This window comes from Schistocerca americana, chromosome 1 (assembly GCF_021461395.2).
Source record: "Schistocerca americana isolate TAMUIC-IGC-003095 chromosome 1, iqSchAmer2.1, whole genome shotgun sequence".
NCBI classification, from domain to species: Eukaryota; Metazoa; Arthropoda; class Insecta; order Orthoptera; family Acrididae; genus Schistocerca; species Schistocerca americana.
Window position 1 is genome coordinate 312,655,094 of NC_060119.1, and position 27,200 is coordinate 312,682,293.

At 42.6% G+C, this 27,200-nt stretch overlaps 1 protein-coding gene across 1 annotated transcript in view; it reads right to left on the bottom strand.

The window, feature by feature from the left end:
• Window positions 1-13,730: 13,730 nt before the first annotated feature.
• LOC124622238 overlaps window positions 13,731-27,200 on the bottom strand; it is a 40,770-nt gene continuing 27,300 nt past the window's right edge. Inside the window, exons 6-7 of the mRNA XM_047147895.1 lie at window positions 21,763-21,913; window positions 13,731-13,845 (exon numbers count right to left, since the gene is read on the bottom strand). Of these exons, the coding sequence (XP_047003851.1) occupies window positions 13,763-13,845; window positions 21,763-21,913 (234 nt within the window). The 3' untranslated portion in view covers window positions 13,731-13,762. The remainder of the gene's footprint in view (window positions 13,846-21,762; window positions 21,914-27,200) is intronic.

A 27,200-nucleotide genomic window follows, 5' to 3' on the forward strand; every position in this document is an offset into this window, starting at 1 on the left:
TAGACACTTTAATATGTTGTCGAATATGCCGTTTCTCGATTTCAGCTTGCGGCAGAAAACGGTGGAGAGCATATTAAAAATGCAATACGCCAGTCTCAGGACAGTTAGAAACCGATGTCATTTTGCTTTTTATTCCGATTTTGGGCCAAGGACAACCAGAAACCGATGTCACTTTCCTTTTTATGTAGTTTTTGTAAGCAGGACAAAAAACGATGCCATTTTGCTTTTTATGCGATTTTTGGCCTCAAGACAACTGAAAATGGGTTTTTCCCATCCAGTGTGCACGACCTTGCCGTGGTGGATGGACTTACCTAACCCAGCGTGTCACAACCGTTGACTGCCAAATTTGTGCAGTCATGAACACTGAACAGTGCAGATGAGGTAATGTACATCTCAGACCATGGTGGTCGTATTGCGATTCATCTGCCGTTTTTAGCCGATCCCATTTACATTAAGACGCTAAAAAAAGTCATATAAACTGCTGGTAGAATTTTCGTTAATTTTTTTTTGTTCCATGACGTTTCCCCTGCGTCAATATATGCTGTTGTCTTTCCACAGCATTTTAAAAGGTAATCTTAATTGTGTACATCCTATACATCACACTACCAATTCTAGAAAAACAAGGAGCCGACGGTTTCGATGTGCAAAAAAGGGATGGAAGAACTTAACAGTAACAGATATAATATGGCTGGCATATATAGAGAACTCCAATCCAGAGGTATGGAAATAAACGAGCAGACAGGATTTGTTCAATGTCTAGGACACTCTTTGAATCTTGTGGGCGTCCACTCAGCTTCATGATGTCTAGAATCAGTTAGCCTGTTCGGGCTTGTATAAAAACATTATTTTTATTTGGGTCTACCACGCAGTGGGAAATAATGCAAAAGTGTACACAAACCAACATACAAGGAAATGGTCAACGAAGATTATCGGCTAAACCCCTGGTTGTGAAAGCTTTATTAAATAATTTATCGGAAATAGTCAAAGTTCTGGAAGAAATTGAAGAATCCTATCTCGCCGCACAACCTAAGTATGAAGCTGGTAATGCCCTATATGTGGTGACAGAGATGATATTTATTCTCAACAATCTGGACTCACATTCTTCGAGAGATTAATAGAGTGAAGGTCGAAATACAGAAAGAGAACATCATCATTTTGCGTCCTGTGGCGCTAATACAAGGTCTTGTTAAGATCATGCAAGAAACGAGAGGAAAACCAATAGCTGCACATGTATCAAAAAGCTTGAAAATCCTGCCAGTCCTCAAAACCAAGCGAACTTCTAAAAGGAAAAGGCAACGTATGAAATCTGTGAAGTCGAATCAAGCACTAGATTCGACTGAGCTATTTTCCGTAGAGATAATGGTAGTAATTGACAAATTTCAAGTCGAGTTGAGACAAGGGTAGAGACCACGAAGAGTCTACTTGAAAATTTCGCCTTCTCAGTGGCCGCGAGTTTTTAAGTTTGTCGACTGAGGATCTGCAGAAAATGGAGCCGATCTAGCACGAAAATATTCGAAAAACTTGAATGCAGGAAATCACTGTATTCAAAAAGCTGGTAACTTAAATTAGTGAATAACCAAGTCAATTCGACATGTTATAGCATCTGCACAAGAAGCGTTTCTTAATGTAGCATAGCTTTAAGGATATACTGCACCTTACCGACGACATCTGCAACCTGTGAGCAGATCTTTAGCAGACTGAAACTAAATAAAAGCTATCTGCGTTCAACAATGAATCAGCAACGTCTGTCTGACCTCACGATCCTAATCATTGGAAATAAAACTACGTATGAGACGAATTTTGATGAGCTAATAGATTCTTTCGCAGAAGGGAAAGCACGCCATGTATAACTGAAGCAAGGTTAGAGAGAAAAAAACTAAGGATTGGAGAAATGTGTACTGTCTTACTTGCCTGTTGGCTGCACTGGTTGTGTGTTTCCTATATTTATTTTTATGTTACACAAGAGCAAATGTTATTCGCTAATAGGTAACAAAGAGTGCAAAATTATTGAAGGCCCTTATTCTCCCGGTCACAAAAAATCCCACCCATTGCACAATTGTGAGTTATTTTTAAGTGCTTTAACTCTTGCGCTCGAGAGGAGGTGGTGTCGTACCAAGTTGCTGCCCCAGTTAGGATAAATCATACATCAGGGGATGGTTCGTGCTTAGTCTAGATGAGTAACGTCTTTTCCAGTGTTGTTTACCAACATTATTAACTAGTTGGGACACTGTAAGCAGGAAGACTGTTAGCTAAATAAGTTAATCCCGTAGGAAATATACAATATTGTACCTTTCACTGATAATTATGTTGTGCTACCAAGGAGCATCGAAAGGGTCAGTGAACTTGATGAATCATCAAGTATTTTATTTTTATGTGCACAAAAATGAGAAATCGAAATCAAAACGAAAAAAGAAAACTATTGACGATAGTTATAAGGTTGATGTGGGTGTTGCTAATGATGTATTATACTCTAGAACTTATTCATATAATGACGATACGACATAATAACGTTAATAGTGCTCACGCTTACCCTCATTCACACAAACTTCACTATTAATTATGCATTAACCAACACTGATATTAATACAAATGATAGCGTGCAACTAACGAAATCACTATATTATTGCAACGACGTTTAGGAATTATAAGAAGATTTTAGTGAAGTGACTTTAAACGACTTAACAGTGCCAAACTTCAAGTAATGACCAACACAGCTTTTTATGGTGGTACATTGCACAATTATTAATAAAAATGCTAATTCGTTAAAAGTCTTTTAATGAAATTATGTCGGACTGATGACCATAGATGTTAAGTCCCATAGTGCTCAGAGTCACTTGAAATTATGTCGAAAAAATATGGAAATAGGCATTTACACACAAACAACAAGATGTCGAATTTACCTGGATTGATGCTGTGGACGTCGTGATTTTAATAGCGGATAGGCATTTTCTCGTCTTCTCCATTAGTCTTTCTGTGACGGGTGATAGGTAATTCATAGCGGCAAACTTCTTCTTCTGATATCGCAAGAAATAGCGGCTACAAACGTGTTGATCACGTTCTTTCCTCCGAGCACCGTAATGTACACGTTCACATTCACGCACACTGCCTCGCACATTGACTCTCAGCTAAGGAGAACATAAGCTACTCTTTTAACAATAAAAACCTAACCATTTGAGTATTCCTTCACATGTTCACAAAATTTTTTGTACAAAGTCTTTGTTTCACGCTACACATTTAACGTTTTGAAAGTTATTTGGGATTTTAATAAAGTGAAACATACAAGAAACAAGAAATAGAGCAGGTCTTCAAGCTTTCCCGGCGAGGCGTTATCGTGTTGGAAAATCAGGTTACCTGTCGGTAACCCGCGTAGTATTTGCAGGACATTTAGAGCGCGTATCTCGCAATCTTCATCCTTGAGCCTCAGGGAACAACTGATGAAGATTGCGAGATACGCGATCGAAAAATCGTGCAAGTAGGACGTGTGTTAACAGCAGAAAAAACAGATTTTCCAGCATGATAGGAAACGAAGTGCGCTTTAACGATTTATATAGAAATAAATATGCAACTAATAACGTTTTTGGATCTTTTATATGATTTATTATACCATTAACAAGTTTTCTAGTCACTGCAGGATCATCAGCAGATGGATGTGTTACAGGAAACTTATACCGTGGACCAAGTATAGCTAGACAATGTGGTGATGGTGTCTGCACTACATCGTGGTATCCATAGTAAATCCGTTCTTATAATGTACATATCAAGTGTACACACAAATATACGCAGTATTTAGATGCTCTTGATTTCACTCTTGCGAATAAGCGCAAAACTAAGTAAGTCTACAGCTAAACACTGTATACATTGATCAGCCAGAACATTAAGACCATCTAACTAATAGGCGGTATGTCAACCTTTGGCACGGGTAGCATTGGCTAAGCATCGTGGCATGAAAGCAATTAGACCTTGGTAGGCCGCTGGAGGGAGTGCAGACACAAGTCACCTAATTCCAGTAAATTTCGGAGAGGGGAGCAATTAGCTCTGACGCCACGTTCGATCACATCCCAGATGTTGTTCTGATCTGGCAAGTTGGGGGTTAGCACATCAATAGGAACTCGCCACTGTGTTCCTCGAACCACGCCATCACACTCTTGGCCTTATGACACAGCGCATTACCTTCTGAAAAGTGCCACAGCCATCGTGAAATATGATAGTTATGAAGGGGAGGACTTGGTCAGGAAGTTGTGGTGTCTTGTAAGAGGTCCAGTGGACCCATGGATGCCCACGTGAATGTTCCCAAAGCACAACGGAGTCGCCGCCGGCTTGTCTCTGCCCCGCAGTACGAGTGTCAAGAAACTGATCCACTAGAAGACGACGGACTCGCGCCCTCCGATAGGCATGATGAAGAAGGTTTTACCAGCTTGTACAGCCTACGAGGTCCAACGTATGCAATGAGCGGTGGCCTCAGAACCCCACGACGTGTGGACGTGGTTCCACCCTGGTCTCGCCAAGTGTTGAAGACACTCACCACAGCACTCCTCGGTAACCGGATAAGTCATGCCGTTTCCGAAATGCTCGTGCTGATCCTCCGGGCCATCATAATCTGACCCCTGTCAAAGTCAAACAGATCGCGAGTATTTCCCATTTTACACACGGACCGCACCCTCACTGTTACTACATGCACCGTGCTTGTGTCTGACCAGCAGTCATTCCTTGCGAGTTTACTCTGCTATCACGGGGAGAGGTTTACATCGATAGTAGGTCTTTGGTCATAATGTTGTGCCTGATCAGTGTGTACACGTGGTAATGTACATTATTAGAACGGATTATCTATGGCTACTACGCTGTAGTGTACTCATCATCACGATAGCGTCTAGCTATACTTGGTACACGATATGATGTTCCTGTAACAGTTCCAAGCTATGATGAGCCTGCAGTACCTAGAAAACATGTTTATGGCACTATAAATCATATCAAAGCGACTGGTTGCAAATTTATGCTCCAATAAATCACCAGTTTAAATCGAAGTTGTAGTTCGTCACCCATAATGAATATACTGAAACAAAGTACATTATTTTTCACAGACAAAAATACAAAAACATCTCCACGTAAGTAGTTATCTGCGCCACTAACAGATGACATTATTTATTACATTTACAGAACATTTGCACATACATTGCAACAACTCAAACTGAGTTATTTGTAAGTAGGCTGTTCAGGTTTTTATGCTGGTAACGCCACGTAGCGCTCTGTATGAAAATCACTGACTGTACTGTGTGCAGTCTGTCGCTGGTTTGCATTGTTGGAATTTTTGGTATTGCAGTGTTGAGCAATCGGATGCGAACAGCGCGTAGCGTTGCGCAGTTGGAGGTGAGCCGCCAGCAGTGGTGTATGTGGGGAGAGAGATGACAGAATTCTGAGAGCGGACGATCTAGACGTGTGTCCATCAGAAAGAGTAAATTTGTAATACTGTATATCACGAACTGATATATATATATATATATATATATATATATATATATATATATATTATTAAGGTAAATGCATTCTTTGTTCTCTATCAAAATCTTTCATTTTCTAACTATGCCTGTCAGTGGTTAGTGCCTTCAGTAGTTAGAATCTTTTATTTAGCTGGCAGTATTGGCACTCGCTGTATTGCAGTAGTTCGAGTAACGAAGATTTTTGTGAGGTAAGTGATTCATGAAAGGTATAAGTTATTGTTAGTCAGGGCCATTCTTTTGTAGGGATTATTGAAAGTCAGATTGCGTTGCGCTAAAAATATTGTGTGTCAGTTTAGTGTTGATCAGAATAAATAAAGAGAGAAATGTCTGAGTACGTTCAGTTCTGCTCAACTGTTTGAAAATCAAATAACGTAAGAGGTTTATCAGCACAGTTATTCACTAATTTTTCTAAGGGGATGTTTCATATTAAGTAAATATGATAAAACGAATGATATCATGCTGTGTCTTTATATTTTGAAAAAGTGTGGCTTAATTGTATCTTAATGACTTGAATTGACTGTGTTACTACAATATGTCACTATTATTGATCATAGAAACGAAGAACAGATAATACTGAAGAGTGTATAACATGTATATAACATGTATCATCCTTGAAAAAGTGTGGCTTAATTGTATCTTAATGACTTGAATTGACTGTGTTACTACAGTATGTCACTATTATTGATCATAGAAACGAAGAACAGAAAATACTGAAGAGTGTATAACATGTATATAACATGTATCATCCTTCCTCGCATCAGTCTTCATTTGTAGCCATCAGACATCACTCGTACACAGTTAATAATCTGACGGACAAAAACGTGGAATTAACGGCGCATTCCTCAGTTGACCTGATTAATAGCCTAACGACAACTTTTTGTTCCACCACACAAAACAAAAAAATGGTAAAAGCGATTTTGATCACGTCAAGAATCATTCCAAAACCGTTTCTGATGCAATAGAAAATTAAGACCTTTACTTGGTACCTTTTCAATTAAATACAGTATATGATCAAAAGTATACGGACACCTGATCAAAAATGACTTACAAGTTCGTGGCGCCTTCGGTAATGCTGGAATTAAATATGGTGTTGGCCCACCCTTAGCCTTAATTACAGCTTACACTCCCACAGGTATACTTAAATCAGATGCTGGAAGGCTTCTTGGGGAATGGCAGCCCATTCTTCACGGAGTGTTGCGCGGAGGTATCCATGTCGGTTGTTGAGGCCCAGCACGAAGTCGGAGTTGCAAACATCCCAAAGGTGTTCTATAGGATTCAGGTCAACACTGTGCAGGCCAGTCCATTACAGGGATGTTATTGTCGTCGAACCGCTTCCCCACAGGCCACGCATTGTGAACAGGTGCTCGATCGTGTGCAAAGATGCAATCGCCATCCCCGAACTGTTGTTCAACAGTGGGAAGCAAGAAGGTGCTTAAAACATCAATGTAGTCGTGTGCTGTGATAGTGCCACGCAAAACAACAAGGGGTGCAAGCCCCCTCCAATAAAAACACGACCACACCATAACCCCACCGCCTCCGAATGTTACTGTTGGCACTACACACGCTGGCAGGTGAGGTTCACCGGTCATTCGCCATACCCGCACTCTGCCATCGGATCGCACCTTGTGTTCTGTGATTCGTCGCACCTTGTGTTCTGTGATTCGTCACTCCACACAATGTTTTTCCACTGTTCAATCGTCCAATGTTTACGCTCCTTACACCAAGCGAGGCGTAGTTTGCCATTTACATGCGTGATGTGTGTCTTTTGAGCAGCCGCTCGACCATGAAATCCAAGTTTTCTCACCACCCGCTTATCTGTCATAGTACTTGCAGTGGATCTTGATGCAGTTTGGAATTCCTGTGTGATGGTTTGGATAGATGTCTGCCTATTGCACATTACGACCGTCTTCAAATGTCCGAGATCGCTGTCAGTCAACAGATGAGGTCGGCCCGTACGCTATTGTCCTGTACGTGTCCCTTCACGTTTCCACTTCAGAACTACATCGGAAACAGTCGACCTAGGAATGTTTAGGGGCGTGGAAATGTCGCGTATAGCCGTATGACACAAGTGACACAAAATCACCTGACCACGTTTGAAGTCCGTGAGTTCCACGGAGTGCCCCATTCTGCTCTCTTACTATGTCTAATGACTACTGAGGTCGCTGATATGGAGTACCTGGCAGTAGGTCGCAGAACAATGCACCTAATATGAAAAACGTATGTTTTGGGGGGGTTTACGGATACTTTTTATCACATACAGTATTTATTTCCCTTGCGCCCTGCACGAAGGCGAGCGTTCGCGAACTGTGACAAGTCGATCAGTGTGACGTCACAAGTTCGTTGCAGGGCCCGTGTATCTCGTCGGCCCCGTCCTGAACTATGTGTCGTACAGTGACATAACTTTGCTGATGCATTCAGTGGTATGTGTGGATACTATCCGCAAAAGTGCCATGAATACAGTTAATATTAAAGAAGTAGTAAGTTATAGCGTCATGTCTCATGCAGTAATTTTACAGCACGAACAGCGTAAAAGTAGAGAGCGATAAACATTTTTCCTTTCATCAGTTTGAAAGCGAGAAAAAAATTGTAAAGCTTTGACATGGTGTGTGAAGTTTGTTCTAACTCGCTAAGTGTTCTCATTCTCAAATACTGGATTCATGAAGTCTCGGAATTGACGCGTCGCGGGCTGCGCGCCTGTTTCACCGACACCACTCTGATGGTCAGGTGACTCTTTCTCCAACAGCAATTACGGCTAACAGTGAGGTATACTTGTACCAAGTTTGGTTGATTGGCCTAGTGGTTTAGGAGGAGATGTGGTAAACACACACACACACACACACACACACACACACACACACACACACACACACATACATACACACACTCGTTCATTGTCATAATATATATTGATATTGTTTAATTATTACCAGAAGAATATGTAGTTGTTTCATTTATTTACAGAAAGACCAAGCTGAAGCTAAAAAATTTCCGGCCTGTCTCACTGCTTTGTCATTTATTTAAAGTGCTGGAGCGAATGATCCTCAAATGCATAGCTGATTATGTGGACAAAGCCCTTATTAACGAACAAGCTGGATTTCGACCAGGAAAATCATGCTGTGGCCAAATCCTTAATCTCACACAGAACATCGAAGACGGCTATCAGAGAGGAGAAGTAACTGGGGTCGCATTCCTGGATCTCAGTGCTGCATATGACACAGTTAACCATAAGTTGCTTACCCAGAAAGTGTATAATGTCACTAAGGACTACACCCTTTCTATGTTCGTGCAATGCATGCTACAGAACAGACGCTACTATGTAACCTTACAATCTAAAAACAGCCGATGGAGGACACAGAAAAATGGACTTGCACAGGGTAGTGTCTTGGCTCCAATATTATTTAACATCTATACCAATGATCTTCCCATCAGCCACCAGGCACGAATGTTCATATATGCTGATGATCCAGCAGTGGCCACACAGGATAAAACTTTTGAACAAGTGGAGGAGAATCTCACAGGAGCCTTAACAGAACTTGCTACCTATTACGACGGCAATAATCTCAAACCAAACCCTAGTAAATCTCAAGTATCCGCCTTCCATCTCAGGAACAAACAAGCCAAACGGAAACTCCGAGTCATGTGGGGAAGGGGAAGAGCTGAAACATACAAACAGCCCAAAATACCTGGGAGTAACATTGGACAGAGCACTTACTTTTAAGCAGCACTGTCACAACATTAAAAAAACAGGTCTGTGCCAGGAACAACATACTGCGGAAACTAACAGGTTCATCGTGGGGAGCTCAACCACATGTTTTGCGCACCACGGGTCTGGTGCTGATTATCTCAGCAGCGGAATATGCGGCGCCAGTTTGGAGGAACTCTGCTCACACTAAGCAAGTTGACGTCACCGTAAACGAAACTGTACGTATTGCCACAGGATGCCTCAAACCAACTCCCACAGACATCATTTATCCCATCATAGGCATAGCACCACCCACTATCTGCAGACAAGTAGCCGCCGAGATCGAAAGATCAAAACAAAAGAATGATCCTCGACACCCGATGCATATGCACCAATAACAACGTGTCCGGCTGAAATCCCGCAGGAGTTTCATTGAAACTACCGAAGAGCTCGCCACCAAGCCCGTCGCAAGGCGGCTATCTCTTTGGGAAGAAATGGTGCCACACTCCACAATGGAACTACTTGAGGAGGGATCTGCAGGATTTCAACTACCTTTTACAACTTGGAGGTCATTAAACCGGCCGCGCACTGGAGTAACTGGGTGCAAATCAAACCTATTTAAATGGGGTTACAGTGATAGCGATAGGTGTGAATGCGGAGCAATACAGGACTTGGACCACCTACTGATTTGCCCAGATATGTCTATAACATGCACTAAAGACGATATTTTGAAAGTCAATGACAAAGCAAACTACGTTGCTAATTACTGGGAAGGGAAGATATAATTGGTGCATCCGGATACGGAAGAAGAAGAATTTATTTACACTAATACTTACTCTTCCTTTTTCAATAGTTGGAAAGAATTGTATTTTTAATTAATCAACATATTGCGTTATTACGATCCGATACTAGCTATCATATGCTCTGTAAGTGGTAACACAGTATTTACTTAATGCCATACTCAAGGACACACTCTCAGCCTGTTCGTTGAAATTCCAATTTGTGGTAGCACAGGTTACACAATACTAATACTTGGCAACCAATTTCTCCATATATTTCATCACATCATCTTATGTCTTTACTTCATTCTTTATTGATGGTTACTACGTGGTACTGTATTTTTCGTACCTAAGTCGTACTTTCCCACACATGCCCAAGCTTCGTACTTCGATTCGCTGTTCCTAATGGTACTTGATAAACACCTTCCTTTTTCAAGAAAAGGTGTAACTATAGCTTCCTTTATATTGAACATAAGCTGAACTTTATTATGAAAGATAAACGAAGAACAATTTTACAAGCTATCCTTCCTTATTGTTTAGCAACAAGCGCTTCGGATTATGTACTTTCTGCACTTTCAGATGTTGCAGTACCAGTATGTCCAACGGTGTTCACTAAAATTTCGAGAAAGTAGTAATAAAGTGACATAGATTTAATACTGCGCAATTTGTGCACTGTTTGGACTGCCTAGAAGCGTTTTTCCGTGCGACGCACAAAAAAAGTGTCATTGTAGGAAAGAAACTCGACCTTTAGCTGAATTGCGTAGCCCTTCGTCACAACAATTCACGTGTATGGCCAAAACACAAAAGAAGTGTGTTTGAACAGAAATAACCCGTTTTTCATTAAAAGTAAGTGGTCAGTATATACACTCCTGGAAATTGAAATAAGAACACCGTGAATCCATTGTCCCAGGAAGGGGAAACTTTATTGACACATTCCTGGGGTCAGATACATCACATGATCACACTGACAGAACCACAGGCACATAGACACAGGCAACAGAGCATGCACAATGTCGGCACTAGTACAGTGTATATCCACCTTTCGCAGCAATGCAGGCTGCTATTCTCCCATGGAGACGATCGTAGAGATGCTGGATGTAGTCCTGTGGAACGGCTTGCCATGCCATTTCCACCTGGCGCCTCAGTTGGACCAGCGTTCGTGCTGGACGTGCAGACCGCGTGAGACGACGCTTCATCCAGTCCCAAACATGCTCAATGGGGGACAGATCCGGAGATCTTGCTGGCCAGGGTAGTTGACTTACACCTTCTAGAGCACGTTGGGTGGCACGGGATACATGCGGACGTGCATTGTCCTGTTGGAACAGAAAGTTCCCTTGCCGGTCTAGGAATGGTAGAAAGATGGGTTCGATGACGGTTTGGATGTACCGTGCATTATTCAGTGTCCCCTCGACGATCACCAGTGGTGTACGGCCAGTGTAGGAGATCGCTCCCCACACCATGATGCCGGGTGTTGGCTCTGTGTGCCTCGGTCGTATGCAGTCCTGATTGTGGCGCTCACCTGCACGGCGCCAAACACGCATACGACCACCATTGGCACCAAGGCAGAAGCGACTCTCATCGCTGAAGACGACACGTCTCCATTCGTCCCTACATTCACGCCTGTCGCGACACCACTGGAGGCGGGCTGCACGATGTTGGGGCGTGAGCGGAAGACGGCCTAACGGTGTGCGGGACTGTAGCCCAGCTTCATGGAGACGGTTGCGAATGGTCCTCGCCGATACCCCAGGAGCAACAGTGTCCCTAATTTGCTGGGAAGTGGCGGTGCGGTCCCCTACGGCACTGCGTAGGATCCTACGGTCTTGGCGTGCATCCATGCGTCGCTGCGGTCCGGTCCCAGGTCGACGGGCACGTGCACCTTCCGCCGACCACTGGCGACAACATCGATGTACTGTGGAGACCTCACGCCCCACGTGTTGAGCAATTCGGCGGTACGTCCACCCGGCCTCCCACATGCCCACTATACGCCCTCGCTCAAAGTCCGTCAACTACACATACGGTTCACGTCCACGCTGTCGCGGCATGCTACCAGTGTTAAATACTGCGATGGAGCTCCGTATGCCACGGCAAACTGGCTGACACTGACGGCGGCGGTGCACAAATGCTGCGCAGCTAGCGCCATTCGACGGCCAACACCGCGGTTCCTGGTGTGTCCGCTGTGCCGTGCGTGTGATCATTGCTTGCACAGCCCTCTCGCAGTGTACGGAGCAAGTATGGTGGGTCTGACACACCGGTGTCAATGTGTTCTTTTCTCCATTTCCAGGAGTGTAATACTTAAGAAGGTTAAGTGTTAGTAGCAATTAGAGTGTTGAATTGTTAATAAGTGCTTTATTATAACGCGAACTGTGTATCGTGTAAATCTTATAGAACTTATAATCCCTTCAAAGTGTACATAACGAGGGCAGTCTGCAACAGTCCAAGTGTCTCTTTATACTAATTTCTCTCACGTCGTTTGTAGCGATTCTCAACCATTTCTGTTGCTAATGTATCCGTCTCAATGCCTGTCAATACCTAAATAATAATTTAATAAAATGAATCTAGAAACATTTGTTAGTAATAGTCTCATTGGTTTACTACTGATACGTCGTTAGAAATGGTATTTCCATCACACGTTTACGATTAAAAATATTATCTAAAATCCTTCAATTTACAGAATTACATCATGGTACAGAAAACGGTAAAATATAGTATAATGAATAGGTGTGTCACATAAAACTACCCTATGTTTGCCTGCTGCTCTCACTGACACAGTCAATTTTTTGCGTATTGCACGCCAATTTTTAATTATGTTAGTTACCTATAACTTTAAATTCTGCTTAATGAATCACCAGTGAGTCTAGAACTTCCCAAATGAATACATATCGGACCCATCTGTCATAGAAAAGTTCATAAATCGTTTGCCCTCAAACACTATCAAAAAATGGCTCTGAGCACTATGCGACTTAACTTCTGAGGTCATCAGTCGCCTAGAACTTAGAACTAATTAAACCTAACTAACCTAAGGACAATACACACATCCATGCCCGAGGCAGGATTCGAACCTGCGACCGGAGCGGTCGCTCGGCTCCAGACTGTAGCGCCTAGAACCGTACGGCCACTCCGGCCGGCAAACACTATCAAATGTATAAATTTTTTAAAAATTCAACACCACCTGCTACGAGAGACTATTCTGTGCTCTAAACGAGCGGATTTATCGCCGCTCTTACTACGATATTCTCGTCACACGCCCTGACCCAAGTGCGACTCTGATTATGGTTCAACAGATAAATTTACTATCACGCAAAAGCAAAAAATCTTTGAGAAACGAGAATATCTCAATATGTTACTTTAAAATATGACTCTGTAATATGATTTATCACATTCAGATCGTGGATATTAACGTTAGGCTATGTGGATAGTGCCCATGGGTAAATATTTCGTACAAGGAAAATACCTACCGACCCGTTGTAAACCATAAAATTAAATTACGTGTTTCGCATTCATCACATTGTTATCAAGAGAATGGAAAGAGAAGGAACAGAAAAATATAACATAATATTTGTGCTGAGCGTTTTTTGTTTTCTTTAGGAAAGTTCTCAGTGACAATACAAGAAGATATACAAATACATCATAGAATCTTTTGATTCTTGAGGCCCAGCTATGGTCAAGCTGTTACGAACGCGCGCGCGCGCGCGCGCACACGCACACACACACACACACACACACACACACACACACACACACACGAACTACAGAGCTGCCTTGGGCATCAGAGATGTCTCCAATTTTAAGCCGCAAGATGTCGGTCGTCAGAAGTCCGCAAGCTCTGTGTCCTTGCCTGCTATTAGTTGATAGAAGCTGTACACCACCAGCAGAAAGTAGGCATCCAAACCTGTGTGCATAACATATCGTTGCATCAGTGTATGGGCCTATATATAATTAACAGTTACGACCATGTTTGTACAAAATTTATCCAATTATTAACAATTTTTACATACAAATTTCAAATAATATACATAGTCTCTAAAAATATATATCTTGTAGAAGTTATATGCCTGGTGTCATATGCATCACTTCACCGATGGCACTGCTGAAATTGTTTTTCTTGTACTATGTTCACCTGCCTGGCAGTTGCCACTGATGATGTTATGGAATAGTGACAAGATACTCTGTATCGATTTTAATAGCCGTGTTCTCCGCTGTTACTACGTTTTTGCAACTTACTCCTTTTAATAGCTTGACGTATAATCCATATTCCACGCCAGTGATTGACAGTCGGGTTCTTCAGAAACGTGTCATAAGATAAAAAATAAAATTATTTTGGTCACCATGAAAAGCGCTTTACCATTTGACGCTCAATTTTGTAAAGTAATTGCCTCCGCCATAATTACCTAGGGGAAGTGAATACTGAACAATGACTAGGAACGATATAAAAAGAATACAGTCGAGTGAAAGCAATATTTGGGGAAAGTAACGGACTACACACTCAGAGATCAAATACGCGGACTCGGATTCGATTCCAGGTAGTGACAGGGATTTTACTTAGTAGTGGGACTGCTACGGGCTGGACTCAGACTCGTGAGGTGGACTGAGAAGCCGCTAGACGGACTAGCAGCTGTTCTATGGTCAAGAAACCCGATAACGAAGGGAGACCGTTGTGCTACCGCATCCAGTGATACCATTGGCACAGGATAACACGGCGGTCGGTCGGTCCCGATTGGCCCATATAAGACCAGAACGCGGCGCTTCACCTCCTTCTACTTAATATACGCTATGTGAATGACAAAAAGTAAAGCAAGGAAGAATAAAATGGAAACAATGTGTCAATAGAATGGGGTACAACAGAATGGTTAAACATATGTTTAATTATAAACGATTGGAAAAGAAATATATCTTGCAACAAGAATAGCTTTAACTCCATACATATTCCTAATCTATTTGGTTCGAATGCAACAATTATTTCAAAGACTACTCTGTCATATTACACTACTGGCCATTAAAATTGCTACACCACAAAGATGGCGTGCTACAGACGCGAAATTTAACCGACAGGAAGACGATGCTGTGATATGCAAATGATTAACTTTTCAGAGCATTCACACAAGGTTGGCGCCGGTGGCGACACCTACAAAGTGCTGACATGAGGAAAGTTTCCAACCGATTTCTCAAACACAAACAGCAGTTGACCGGCGTTGTAGAAGAAATGCGTACCATCACGTTTCCGACTTTGATAAAGTTCGGATTGTAGCCTATCGTGATTGCGGTTTATCGTATCGCGACATTGCTGCTCGCGTTGGTCGAGATCCAATGACTGTTAGCAGACTATGGAATCGGTGGGTTCAGGAGGGTAATAAGAAACGCCGTACTGGATCCCAACGGCCCCATATCACTAACAGTCGATCTGACAGGCATCTTATCCGCATGGCTGTAACGGATCGTGCAGCCACGTCTCGATCCCTGAGTCAACAGATGGGGACGTTTGAAAGACAACAACCATCTGCACGAACAGTTCGACGCCGTTTGTAGCAGCATGGACTATCAGCTCGGAGACCATGGCTGCAGTTACCCTTGACGCTGCATCACAGACAGGAGCGCCTGCGATGGTGTACGTACTCAACGACGAACCTGGGTGCACGAATGGCAAAACGTGGTTTTTTCGGATGAATCCAGGTTCTGTTTACAACATCATAATGGTCGCATTGTGTTTGGCGACATCGCGGTGAACGCACATTGGAAGCGTGTATTCGTCATCGCCATACTGGTGTACCACCCGCCGTGATGGTATGGGGTGCCATTGGTTACACGTCTCGGTCATCTCTTGTTGGCATTGACGGCACTTTGAACAGTGGACGTTACATTTCAGATGTGTTACGACCCGTGGCTCTACCCTTCATTCTATCCCTGCGAAACCCTACATTTCAGCAGGATAATGCACGACCGCATGTTGCAGGTCCTGTACTGACCTTTCTGGATACAGAAAATGTTCGACTGCTGCCCTGGCTAGCACATTCTCCAGATCTCTCACCAACTGAAAACGTCTTGTCAATGGTGGCCGAGCAACTGGCTCGTCACAATATGCCAGTCACTACTTTTGATTAACTGTGGTATCGTGTTGAAGCTGCATGGGCAGCTGTACCTGTACACGCCATCCAAGCTCTGTTTGACTCAATGCCCAGGCGTATCAAGGCCGTTATTACGGACAGAGGTGGTTGTTCTGGGTACTGATTTCTCAGGATCTATGCAACCAAACTGCGTGAAATGTAATCACGTGTCGGTTCTAGTATAATATATTTGTCCAATGAATACCCGTTTATCATCTGCATTTCCTTTTGGTGTAGCAATTTTAATGGTCAGTAGTGTAAATAACAGTATCTTTACTGCATATTCATTATAAGCTCAGATTACAGCATAAAGGATACAGAGTTTGTGGTGCTATTACCCTATTGATTGAATCGATGGCGATGTATGAACTACCTATTCTGAAATGTTTACGATTGTAGATACTGAATATCTTGTAGTTTAGTAAGAATCGATGTAATATCGCAGCCGTGAACAAGATCTCTGCTCATACTATAGTTTCCACTTGGTCCCTTCTCAGACAAGAAACATAAAATGTAAGATAAGTCTATTGGGTTGGGTCATTTGGGGGAAGAGACCAAACTGCGATGTCATCGGTCTCATCCGATTAGGAAAGGAAGTCGGCCGTGTCCTTTCGAAGGTACCATCCTGGCATTTGCCTGAAGAGATTTAGGGAAATCACGGAAAACCTAAATCAGGATGGCCAGAAGCGGGATTGAACCGTCGTCCTCCCGAATGAGAGTCCAGTGTGCTAACCACTACGCCACCTCTCTCGGTTAACAAGTCTGTATATGAATGAATATGCTTTATCACTCCGCACATTGCACAATTTAAAGCGTAAATGCCTGAATTTTTGTGTGTTAATATTGGAATGTTTCCATCGTCTGCGAGTTATCGCCAAATCCATGAGATTTGTTTTTACATATCCCTAGTGTGATTGGTGGTGTTTACTGCATGGTGGTGGGTAAGCACCTTCGTAACGTAAGATAAAGTTGTCTGGTGAGCAAAGGCGCTTTTGTATTGTCTCCAAACGTCTGAACCATAAGATTCGATGTTCGTAAAGAATACCGTTCAGCAGCAGAACCTATGCAGAAATAATCGCATGAAAACTAATCTCAATTGATGTATCAAGCAGTTGGAAGCAATATCGATGTGTCTGACGTAACGGTGATGCGTAACAATTGCAAGACTGTTACGTAGGCAGACTGCGGGAGGCCCGCTGCGTCAGTGCTGCGTGCGATACAGAAGGGTGCTGTAGATTTCCCAAGTACTCATCCCTTCTCTTTGCTTAACTTTCCTTTTTTTCTCTCAGTCCTCTCTGATTTGATGAAGATGCGACACATCTCTTGTGCCAACCACTACATCTCAGAGCACACCTACCGTTCGGAATTATTTGTTGGACGTGCAATATTCCACTATCTGGCTTACACTACAATTTCTACCCTCTACAGCTCTCTCTAGTACATGGTAGTTATCCGGTTATGTCTTAACACATGTCCTGTTATCTTGTCCCTTCCTCTTGTCGATGTTTCCATATTTCCTTTCCTTGCCGATCCTGAAGCAAACCTCCTCATTTATTATAATACCTATTTGTATTGTCAATGTCCTCCTACAGCAACATGCCTCAAACGTATCATATGTGATACCTGCTCCTCCTATTATGTAGGGCAAACTGGACGTGCTTTCACCATCTCTTAATTACTGGACACGTGCTTAAAGCCATAGACGATAGCAATATTCTACATACCGAAAAGAAGGGGCGTAGGTTAGATGTTTTAGAGGAGTTGGAGATTTTCAAACGTCTCTCTCGTCATGATGGCCTCATTCTCAACGAACAGCTGCAGCTGCGAAATAAAAGCTTTTTCGACTGTATAAAGCCATTGCTTGATCTTTGAGTCAGATTTACTCATGCAGTTTGCCGAAATGGTGTTTTCCTGTTACATCTTTGCTGTTTTCTTGTGTGTCATAATTGACTTTTTTTACGTTACAAAATGTATCTCTGTTTAAAGCAGATAAATATGTGACTTCATCCTATTATTATTAGTGCTTACGTTATGCCTGAATCGGCTTCATCACAATTTCATGTGTCTAATTTTGAATATACAGTAGCCTAGTTGCTTCTGCGGCTACTAGATGGCGCTCAAAGCGACACCATGTTTACTTGCCCACACTTTCTAACGTGGGCACCTCAGTCTTGTTGCAGCCCTTGTTCTCTCAAGTACGAGCAGCACTTAGCGGCTCGCCATCTTATTTACAACTATTCATGACGTCGCCTTTCCGGCTTAGATTTTTTAAAATGTGACTTGTAAGTACTGCATCTCTTTCCAGTCAGTACAAACTTTAATTTTATTAATGTATTATATACCTAATATGTTTTAGAACAGTTAGTTTAATTCTGAAGACGACGCTCATAGTAACGTCGAAACTTGGTCAATTTTGACTTAATATTTGTGACCGAGGGCTTATTTGTTCTAATATAATTCTGACGCGGTTACTGAACCTTAGCAGCTATGTTCAAAGTTTTACGTCTCAAACGGTTCGATGATCTTTTCTGTTTTTCCTTGATTCACTATTATAAAAACGTACATTCTTAGAAACTTATTCCTCGAACTGTGGTCTACGTTTGATATCAGTACACTTATTTTGGCAAGTAATGTTCTCTTCGGCTGTGCTAGTCTATTTCATACAACCCCCTTGATTCGCCCATCATGGCTAATTTTGTTTCCAAGGCAGCGGAATGCCTTCTTCTAACCCATGATGCCCACTTTTGAATGTGAGTTTGTCGATAAGCTCGTTTCTGCTAGTTTTAATTGTCTTTGCTCCTCTTTGGCTTACCCTCAATCCACAGGTACGCTCATTAGACTATTCATTGCATTCACCAGATCCTGGAGTTATTCATTACATTCATTGTTGATAAGAATGTTATCAGCGAATCTTATGACTGATATCTTTTCACCCCGAATTCTGACCTTACTGCTGAATAATTGTTTTATTTGCATCGCTGCTTATTTGATCTACTGTTTGAACTGTTGTGAAGAAAGTAAATATGTCTTACGCCGTTTTTAATCTGAGCCCTTTTTCCTTGGTGTTCTATTCTTCTGGGTCCCTACTGATGCTTCTACATATTAATATACCCACGAATGTTTCGCGGCTTGTCGTTTCAATAAAATCTTCGCATGTTTCCTGTCGGATAAGGTCGCAAAGTGAACGCGGCGTTTCCGAAAGGATGCCCTCTCTTTCTATGTTCAGGCGAAGATGGAAGGAGAGAAACCCTTTCGGCAACGTTGTGCTCACCCTGCGATCTTATGCTACTTTTCTGAATATTTTTGTATTATGATATCACTCTCAACTTTAAAAAGATACATATTCAGTTCTGCACATCTAGGTGTACTACACCAATCATAAACGTAAAAATGATGAAGAAATAGTAAATAGGGTGGAAACTTCAAAAAGTTTTGGTGTCCATATTGATAAGAATTTAAACCGGAAAAAGCGCTTGGTGAACTGCTAAAACAACTCAGTTTATCCGCATTTGCAGTTAGAATCACTGAAAATCTTTGGAAGAGACAAATCAGTATGGTTACGTATTTTTCATACGTTCATTCAAAAATGTCACATGGAATAATGTTCTGGGATAGCTCATCTTTTGAAGGAAAGCTTGCTTCACAGTATATTTAGTCCCTCATGAAGTATTCTGTAAATAATCCACTGGTGTTCAAAAGGAACAGTGACGTAAATAATTGTAATAGTAGAATGCAAAGTGATATTCGTTTCTCCACACTAAGGCTGTCTTTTGCACAAGGAGTTCACAATGATGCAACTAAAATTTTTTATCACTTACCTGGGGATATGAAATGTCTGACAGATAGCAAAGTGAAATTTGAAAACAAACTGAAACATTTTCTCCGTGGCAACTGCTATGTTGTAGGAGAATTTCTATTATTGTAATGCATAAAAGGTGGCGGGGTAGGAATTATTAATTCACACCTGTAAGCTATTTTATATCCCGGGTATCCGCAGCTGCGGAAAGCCATGCTGTTAGGAAGAATTCCACTGAACGCTGGTAAAACTGTTGATTATTGAAACACAAGCTGTTTCGCAGCCTAAAGCCCCATCGTCAGGTACAACCTATTGGTTAAGAGAAAAATACGGTGTTCCACATTTTGTGGATATTCAAATTAGTAAAGGAATGTCGAAAATATACTCATAACATTAAAAGGTCATAGGCATGCCCATCGTTCCTAATCAAAATTAACTATTCATTGAATATTGTCAATACTACGGCGAGCGAAAGTTAACGAAGATGTACTCCAGTTATTAAGGACAAATTGCTGATAGGTGAAACTCACGGTGACAGAACCATGCTCTAAAATTTGCTTGCATCTAAAAAGAAAAAAACAAAAATGTTTTGTAGTGAGAGGACGTTAACATTTTTAAAACAGCCAGGTTGGCGACAAAAAAATGACAGTGTTAACATGATTAGTCACGGCCCAATTCAAATTATTGTGTGTAGTGTATGAAGTGGGAGTGTCTTACCTGTATGACGGCAGGGCGACGCGGTGTTGGGCAAAGCAAAAGCGGTCCGATCGAACGACAAAGGGCGAATAGCTGGGTAGCGGAAGGGAAGCTACCCATGTGACAGAGTCACGTCATTTACTCATGACTAGGACCACCGGGTCGCTACCTTTAAAAGAATGCTATTATTATTTTTTATCGGCTATCCGGCCCCTTTAAAATTTTTAATGGCTCTGCAACCGCAAGTTTCAACTGTCAGCAATTGTCCTAAATGAATGGAGCATGTCTTCGTTACTTTCCCTCGCCATAGTATTGGCAATATTCACTGAATAGGAAGTTTTGGTTAGGAGCGATAAGTATGCCTGTGACCTTGTAACTTTGTGTGTATATTTTAGACATTCCCTTATTAATGTTAATTTATGCCCGCCCGGTTGGCCGTGCGGTCTGACGCACGGCTTTCCGGGCGGGAAGGAGCGCCTGGTCCCCGGCACGAATCCGCCCGGAGGATTTCTGCCGAGGTCCGGTGAACCGGCCTGTTTGTGGATGGTTTTTAGGCGGTTATCCAACTGCATCGGCGAATGCGGGCTGGTTCCACTTATTCCGCCTCAGTTACACCATGTCGGCGATTGCTGCGCAAACAAGTTCTCCACGTACGCGTACACCACCATTACTCTACCACGCAAACATAGGGGTTATACTCGTCTGGTGTGAGACGTTCCCTGTGGGGGTCCACCGGGGGCCGAACCGCACAGTAACCCCGAGTTTGGTGTGGGGCTGCGGAGGGGTGGTCTGCAGTAGTCGTCGTGGGGTTGTGGAACACTGCCGCTGCGGCGGGGACGGAGCCTCTCTGTCGTTTCTAGGTCCCCGGTCAACATACAATACAATACAATGTTAATTTACTCAAAATGTGGTGACACCTACTTTGCTCTTTACGATGTAGTTTGCAACTGATGATGTGGCTTTAGACGGCAAAATCTGTTGTATTTCAATAAACAATTTTACCAGCTGTTAGTGAAATTCTTCCTAACATTACATCTGTAGGTTTTTTAAAATAAAAATAAAAATAGCAATTTATAAACGGCCAGCATGTAGTCACATTTACAAATTAATTTGTAAACTGAATGTACAATGGCTCTTTCCACGTCATTACGATTTATCGTGGAAAATGATCCATGGTACATGAAACTAACGGAGTAACTAGCTAACTATGGATTACCTATTTCGACGACGCCGGCGGCGAGCAGGATGGGTGCGCTGGTGTCCTTCGCAGCGACCCGGAAGCCGACGCTGACGGGCACCAGGAAGAGGGTGAGCAGCGACAGGAGGGTGCGCGCCAGCAGCCACCCCCACACCACGTGCGACACCTCCTGCCGATTCACCGCAAATACACCGCTTTATCGTCGTGCACACTTGAAGCTCTACATTACCTTCAGACTGCAGTTTCGCCCGCTGTCCAGTCGGACCCTCTTTCAAATACTCGCGCCGCCAGTTGCGCCGGCGCGTTTTCCACAGCCACCACCCCGGTACGAGGGCGCTGCCACCAACTATTACGCCACTGCCAATGAGATGCAAGCATGCCCTCTCAGGAGCTCCAGCGGTGGGTGTATATTAGTTCGAACAATCGTGCGCTGATCCCATTTTGTGTGTTTGCCAGTTGAATGACATTTACAGACTTTCATAGTAGCCAGGTCTCGACATGTTCTGAAATTGTACTGAAGTATGACAGATGTGTAAATCTTTTGTATCTGTCAATTTTTCTACATTAAAATCTACTGTTAGCGACTGAAGCTACAAAAATGTTGTTTGTCATCTTTCCTGTTTGATATTAGATGTAGAATAAATTATTATCTTAATTCTCTGTTCACGAACAGCCTGTGTCCCTCGCTCTTGTATCCACTAAAGAACCACACAGCGTGCAAGGAAGACATAGCACAGATTATGTCTCATTGTGGTGTAATTATGGGTGAATTCTTTGCTGGCATTTGTCGTTATCGAGGAAGCGTCTGCTTCATCCAAGGCGATCTCCGTTTCTGTGAGTAGGTCAGCGATTCTGTACTCATAAGTAATTATTTAAACATGGATTTCGGTACGTCATGAAATATACGTTCTTCTGCGACTCACAAGTCAACCACAATATTCGAATCAATACATTGTTACTGGATTTTATTTTTCATTTTACAAATGTTCTGTGGTCTGTTGTTATTTCTAACAAAACAGGGTCGACCCTAACATTATTTCTACCAGAGCAATAATAATTATCCTTCAAATTAAAGTGGAATCTGGCAATGAATGTTACAAGCGAGAGGAAATCTGAAATGAGCGTCTCTTGTACATAATCTTGGGATAAATAAAAATATGATGGTTATCATAAATCACTGAATATTACCAACATATGTTTTTTATTCCAGTCTTTGATCACAATATCAATTCTTTAGACGATGACCGGTTTCAGTCCGTAATGACCATCCTCAAATCTTTTTTACACCATGTTCTAAAGTGATAAGGCCATAATGGTGTAAAAAAGATCTGAGGATGGTCATTACGGACTGAAACCGGTCATCGTCTAAAGAATTGATATTGTGATCAAAGAATGGAATAAAAAACATTTGTCAGTATTGGATCACTGTTTGTACACGCGACTGTGTCGCGGTTGGTGAAACTGAATATTGCACCCAAATAGCCACCCAAAAAGGGAAGTAAATACACATACCGGCTTCCAGATACTGCAGTGTGACGAGTTCTGACTCTAGTCAATGCATATAGTGTAGACACTTTCTAATGTAGCTGCTTTATGTGGGGGTGCTTTGAATTATGGTTACGCAAGATACCGGCAAATATCTGGCCTGTTCTCTCTCGTTTACAACACTGTCAACTTTAACAAGCGATTGCGCAGTAGTCATTACCAAATTCTTTGTGTTGTGAGTTGCTAATCTTTTCTTATTTTGAAATGAGTAAAGATACTAATAAGCACCAAGCACAGGTGTAGACTGTCCGCCCCCCGAGAGGGAGGTGTAACTTCCTCCCTTGCCCCTCTCATGTCCATGTGCCGTACTGTCATGTCGTTTCTTTACGCTTGTGGTCGACTGTCACGTTAAAGAGTCCGTAGTATATCTGTCAAATTTAAAGCTCTCTCGCTGTATCCGCATTCCACCAATGGAAAAGTTATTTACTCTTTTCCGATTGGATGAAGCCAAATTGCTTAGTGACGGATCTTATATGACACACGTGTTTTCCATTCTATAAAATATCACATAACTGTACATAAAATTTTCCTAAACACACATGTAAAGGAATATCACTCACAAAACTGCAAATATATGTTTATATTTATAAAAAGTTTGTTAACACATTTAAGTGCCATTGGAATCAAAGCTATGTCAGACAAAAAAAAAAAAAATTTGTTTGGACGTTGATTTTATATTAGGCCGGAAAAGGCTTTTGACGACACAACAGCTTCAGTTTAAAATTTTAAACTTACTAAAGAAATGATTTTAGAGATCTGGGGATAAAGCTGGTGAGGTAGTTAAAACAGTACCATTCTGCAAAAGAATTATATCTGTGTTATTCAAATCTTTTTCAAACATATTTAAGAGAGGAGAGCCTCCTAGCAAACAGACTGTTGGGCAGGAAAAAAAGATTGCCATCGGAAAACTCGTCTCATTGTCCCATGTTAACGGCCCTTAAAGGTTATTCCAAGTGTTACCCGTATTGGGAACTATAGAATGGTCAAATAAAAGTTCGAGGGTACAAAGAAATACAGTAAAGGAAACGAAATACAGTACTAACCTGACTACAGCATATGCTGAACGTGACCGCCATTTATCTCTTGGTGCTTTTGAGCCCGGGTCAGCAAGTTGCCGAACACGTATCGAAACTGGACTGCTTGAATTGTTGCAATCTCATCCAAAATGTTCTGGAAGACTATGATGGTTGTTGCGGTACACCATAGACGTGAGGGTACCGCATACGAAGTAATCACACACTTGAGAGATCAGGTGCCCTGAGCGGCCAGACTAACCTCTGCTAACAACTCTGTCAGGCGTGAAGGTTGTGTAAATGTTCTTGAAGGTTCGGGCGACTGTATGCGCAGTTGCTCCATTCTATTGGAAGTAATTCTGCCACAAATGGTTTCAAAATGTTGGCAATGTAATGCCCCGAATATAGCGTTTAATGAAAGAAGATGGGACCAATAATGCGCCGGCCGGTGTGGCCGTGCGGTTCCAAGCGCGTCAGTTTGGAACCGCGTGACCGCTACGGTCGGAGGTTCGAATCCTGCCTCGGGCATGGATGTGTGTGATGTCCATAGGTTAGTTAGTTTTAAGTAGTTCTAAGTTCTAGGGGACTGATGAGCTCAGTAGTTAAGTCCCATAGTGCTCAGAGCCATTTGAACCATTTGAACCAATAATGCGGCGTGCAGAGAACGCGCACAAAGCCGCAATCTTCTGATCAAGCAATGGTGTTTCGTGGAAGTCACGCTGATTTTCCGATTTTCCGCTGCCCAGAAACTGTGATACAGTGATGTGACATAACTACCCAGGTGAAACCAGGCTTCATCGCACATAAAGAACAGATCCATGTCCGTCAGCCATTGTTACCTCAAGGAATAGTCACTCACAAAACTGTAAGAGCTGAGGAACATTCGCTAGTTTTAATATATGAAAAACAGACACTCGGTAGGGATGCATTTCCAGGTCCAGGTGGAGTATTCGTTCGCTTGATCTACATGACGTGCCGGTCTCTTGCTACAGGAATCGAGTTGATTTGGTAGGACTCTCAGGCATTTTTTGGTCAATTGCACCCACATTTTCTAGAATGCGGGCACGTTTCGGAACGGTTTTTGACTTGTTCGAAACAGATCCTATCTGGCACCACTTTAGAACTAAGCGTTGCATGGCAGTCTTTGCTGGCACTGACACCGTTAAACTTCTCAGCAAACAAGCAACCACACCGTTTATACGACGTTGTTATCACGTAACTTTTCACAACGAATACTCGCTGCTCCACAGTGAGTACCATCGTCCCCTTTGCGCTGCTCCAGTCTCGTTGACACAGCCCGCGCAACGCTCTGATACGGCGTGTATCACGTAGCGCGCATACACGTGGTGTCCGCGTCACGGAGTGTTGTTATGTGCATACATTCACATCCAATCGTATCCACTCGCCCGGACCACTTCTATTTGCCCCACACTGTACAACTGTAATTGGCCTTTTGGAACTGCTCACTTGCAGTTCCATATGTACAAAAGGACTTCCGAAATCAAGTTCGACATGTAATGCCACAGTGCGACCGGTACACACTGACGGATTGTCAGACAAAAGTGTGTGTTCCTGGTTTCGTGCAGACAGTTCTGCTGCAGTATGGAGAGCAATTGAAATACAATGGATGAGTGTAATTGCTTGGGAACTGGAAACTTAGTCCAAAGGACGTGACTCTGTACGATTCTTGCGGACGAAACATTTAAACTGCAGACGGATTCACCATGAGATACTTTAGTACAAATTTAGTAATGCGTTGATCTGTAATGAAATGATGCGAACAATTTTCCCAAGGTCACACAGACTTAGGTGATCCTGACGGGGAAGGAAGGCCGCCAACATCGGTCTTAGACGATAATGTCCAGGCAATCGAGGAACTGATTAGCAGCAGTCGCAGACTGACTGCCGTTGTCAAGGGCAGTGCTCATCCACGTCCCAGATCGTCTACAGCAACGATACTCAAAGTGTACTCCGTGGAGCCCTGGGCCTCCGCAAGGCCTCTGCAAGGGTTCTGACAAAATAATATTATTAATAAAACTTATTTTTTCTCTCAGTGTAACAGTCGAAATAAGGCGATAATCAGCGTAATAAATCTACGATAATGCCACGATCGAAAATTAGAAACAAAAGAATGTAGCTCGTATGCGTAGGTACGTGGCAACTCGACACCTGTCACCGCACATGCGGCTGTACGGACTCTCTCTCTATCTCTCTCTCTATGTGTGTGTGTGTGTGTATGTGTGTGTGTGTGTGTGTGTGTGTGTGTGTGTATGTGTGTGTATGCTCTCATTTACACCCGCAGCGAGCATTCCACTACGCTCTTCCCACCTCTTTATCATCCATAAACATCTCGAACTGGCTTGAAGAATTTCGTCAGTTCACTAGCTATGCTGTACTGCCTGGGGGTGCACAGTGCTTTTGCCTTAAGAGCGTAACAGGACATAGAGAATGCTCCACTGAACAATTTGAGGTACGGAACCTGGGGTCGGTGAAGTCCGCTTAAGGAGATATGGAAGTAAACTTGTCTGCCGCTTTGGCTAGCACTACTGCTTTCCAGCAGATTTACAACTAACGTGTGTCCAGTTTTGCACATACTGTGCTGTTTATTTACGTGTACATTCTTTATTTCCTGCAAGGAAACAAGCAGAACGAGCCTGTTTACCAGGAAGTCATGACGCGGGTTTTACTTACTTTTCTTGTCCACAAGGTGGCTCTGTTGTATCGTATTTACATTGTCCCATGACAGAACGTGCTATGAATCAACGACGTACCCATTTATTAGTCAGTGCTATTCAGAGACGTACAGTACAATTCGATGGAGCAGTACCGTACAGCGTTTCCTGGTCGCTGGTTTGGGAGGCCCTATTCCATGGCTTGCGAGGTCACACACCCTGACCT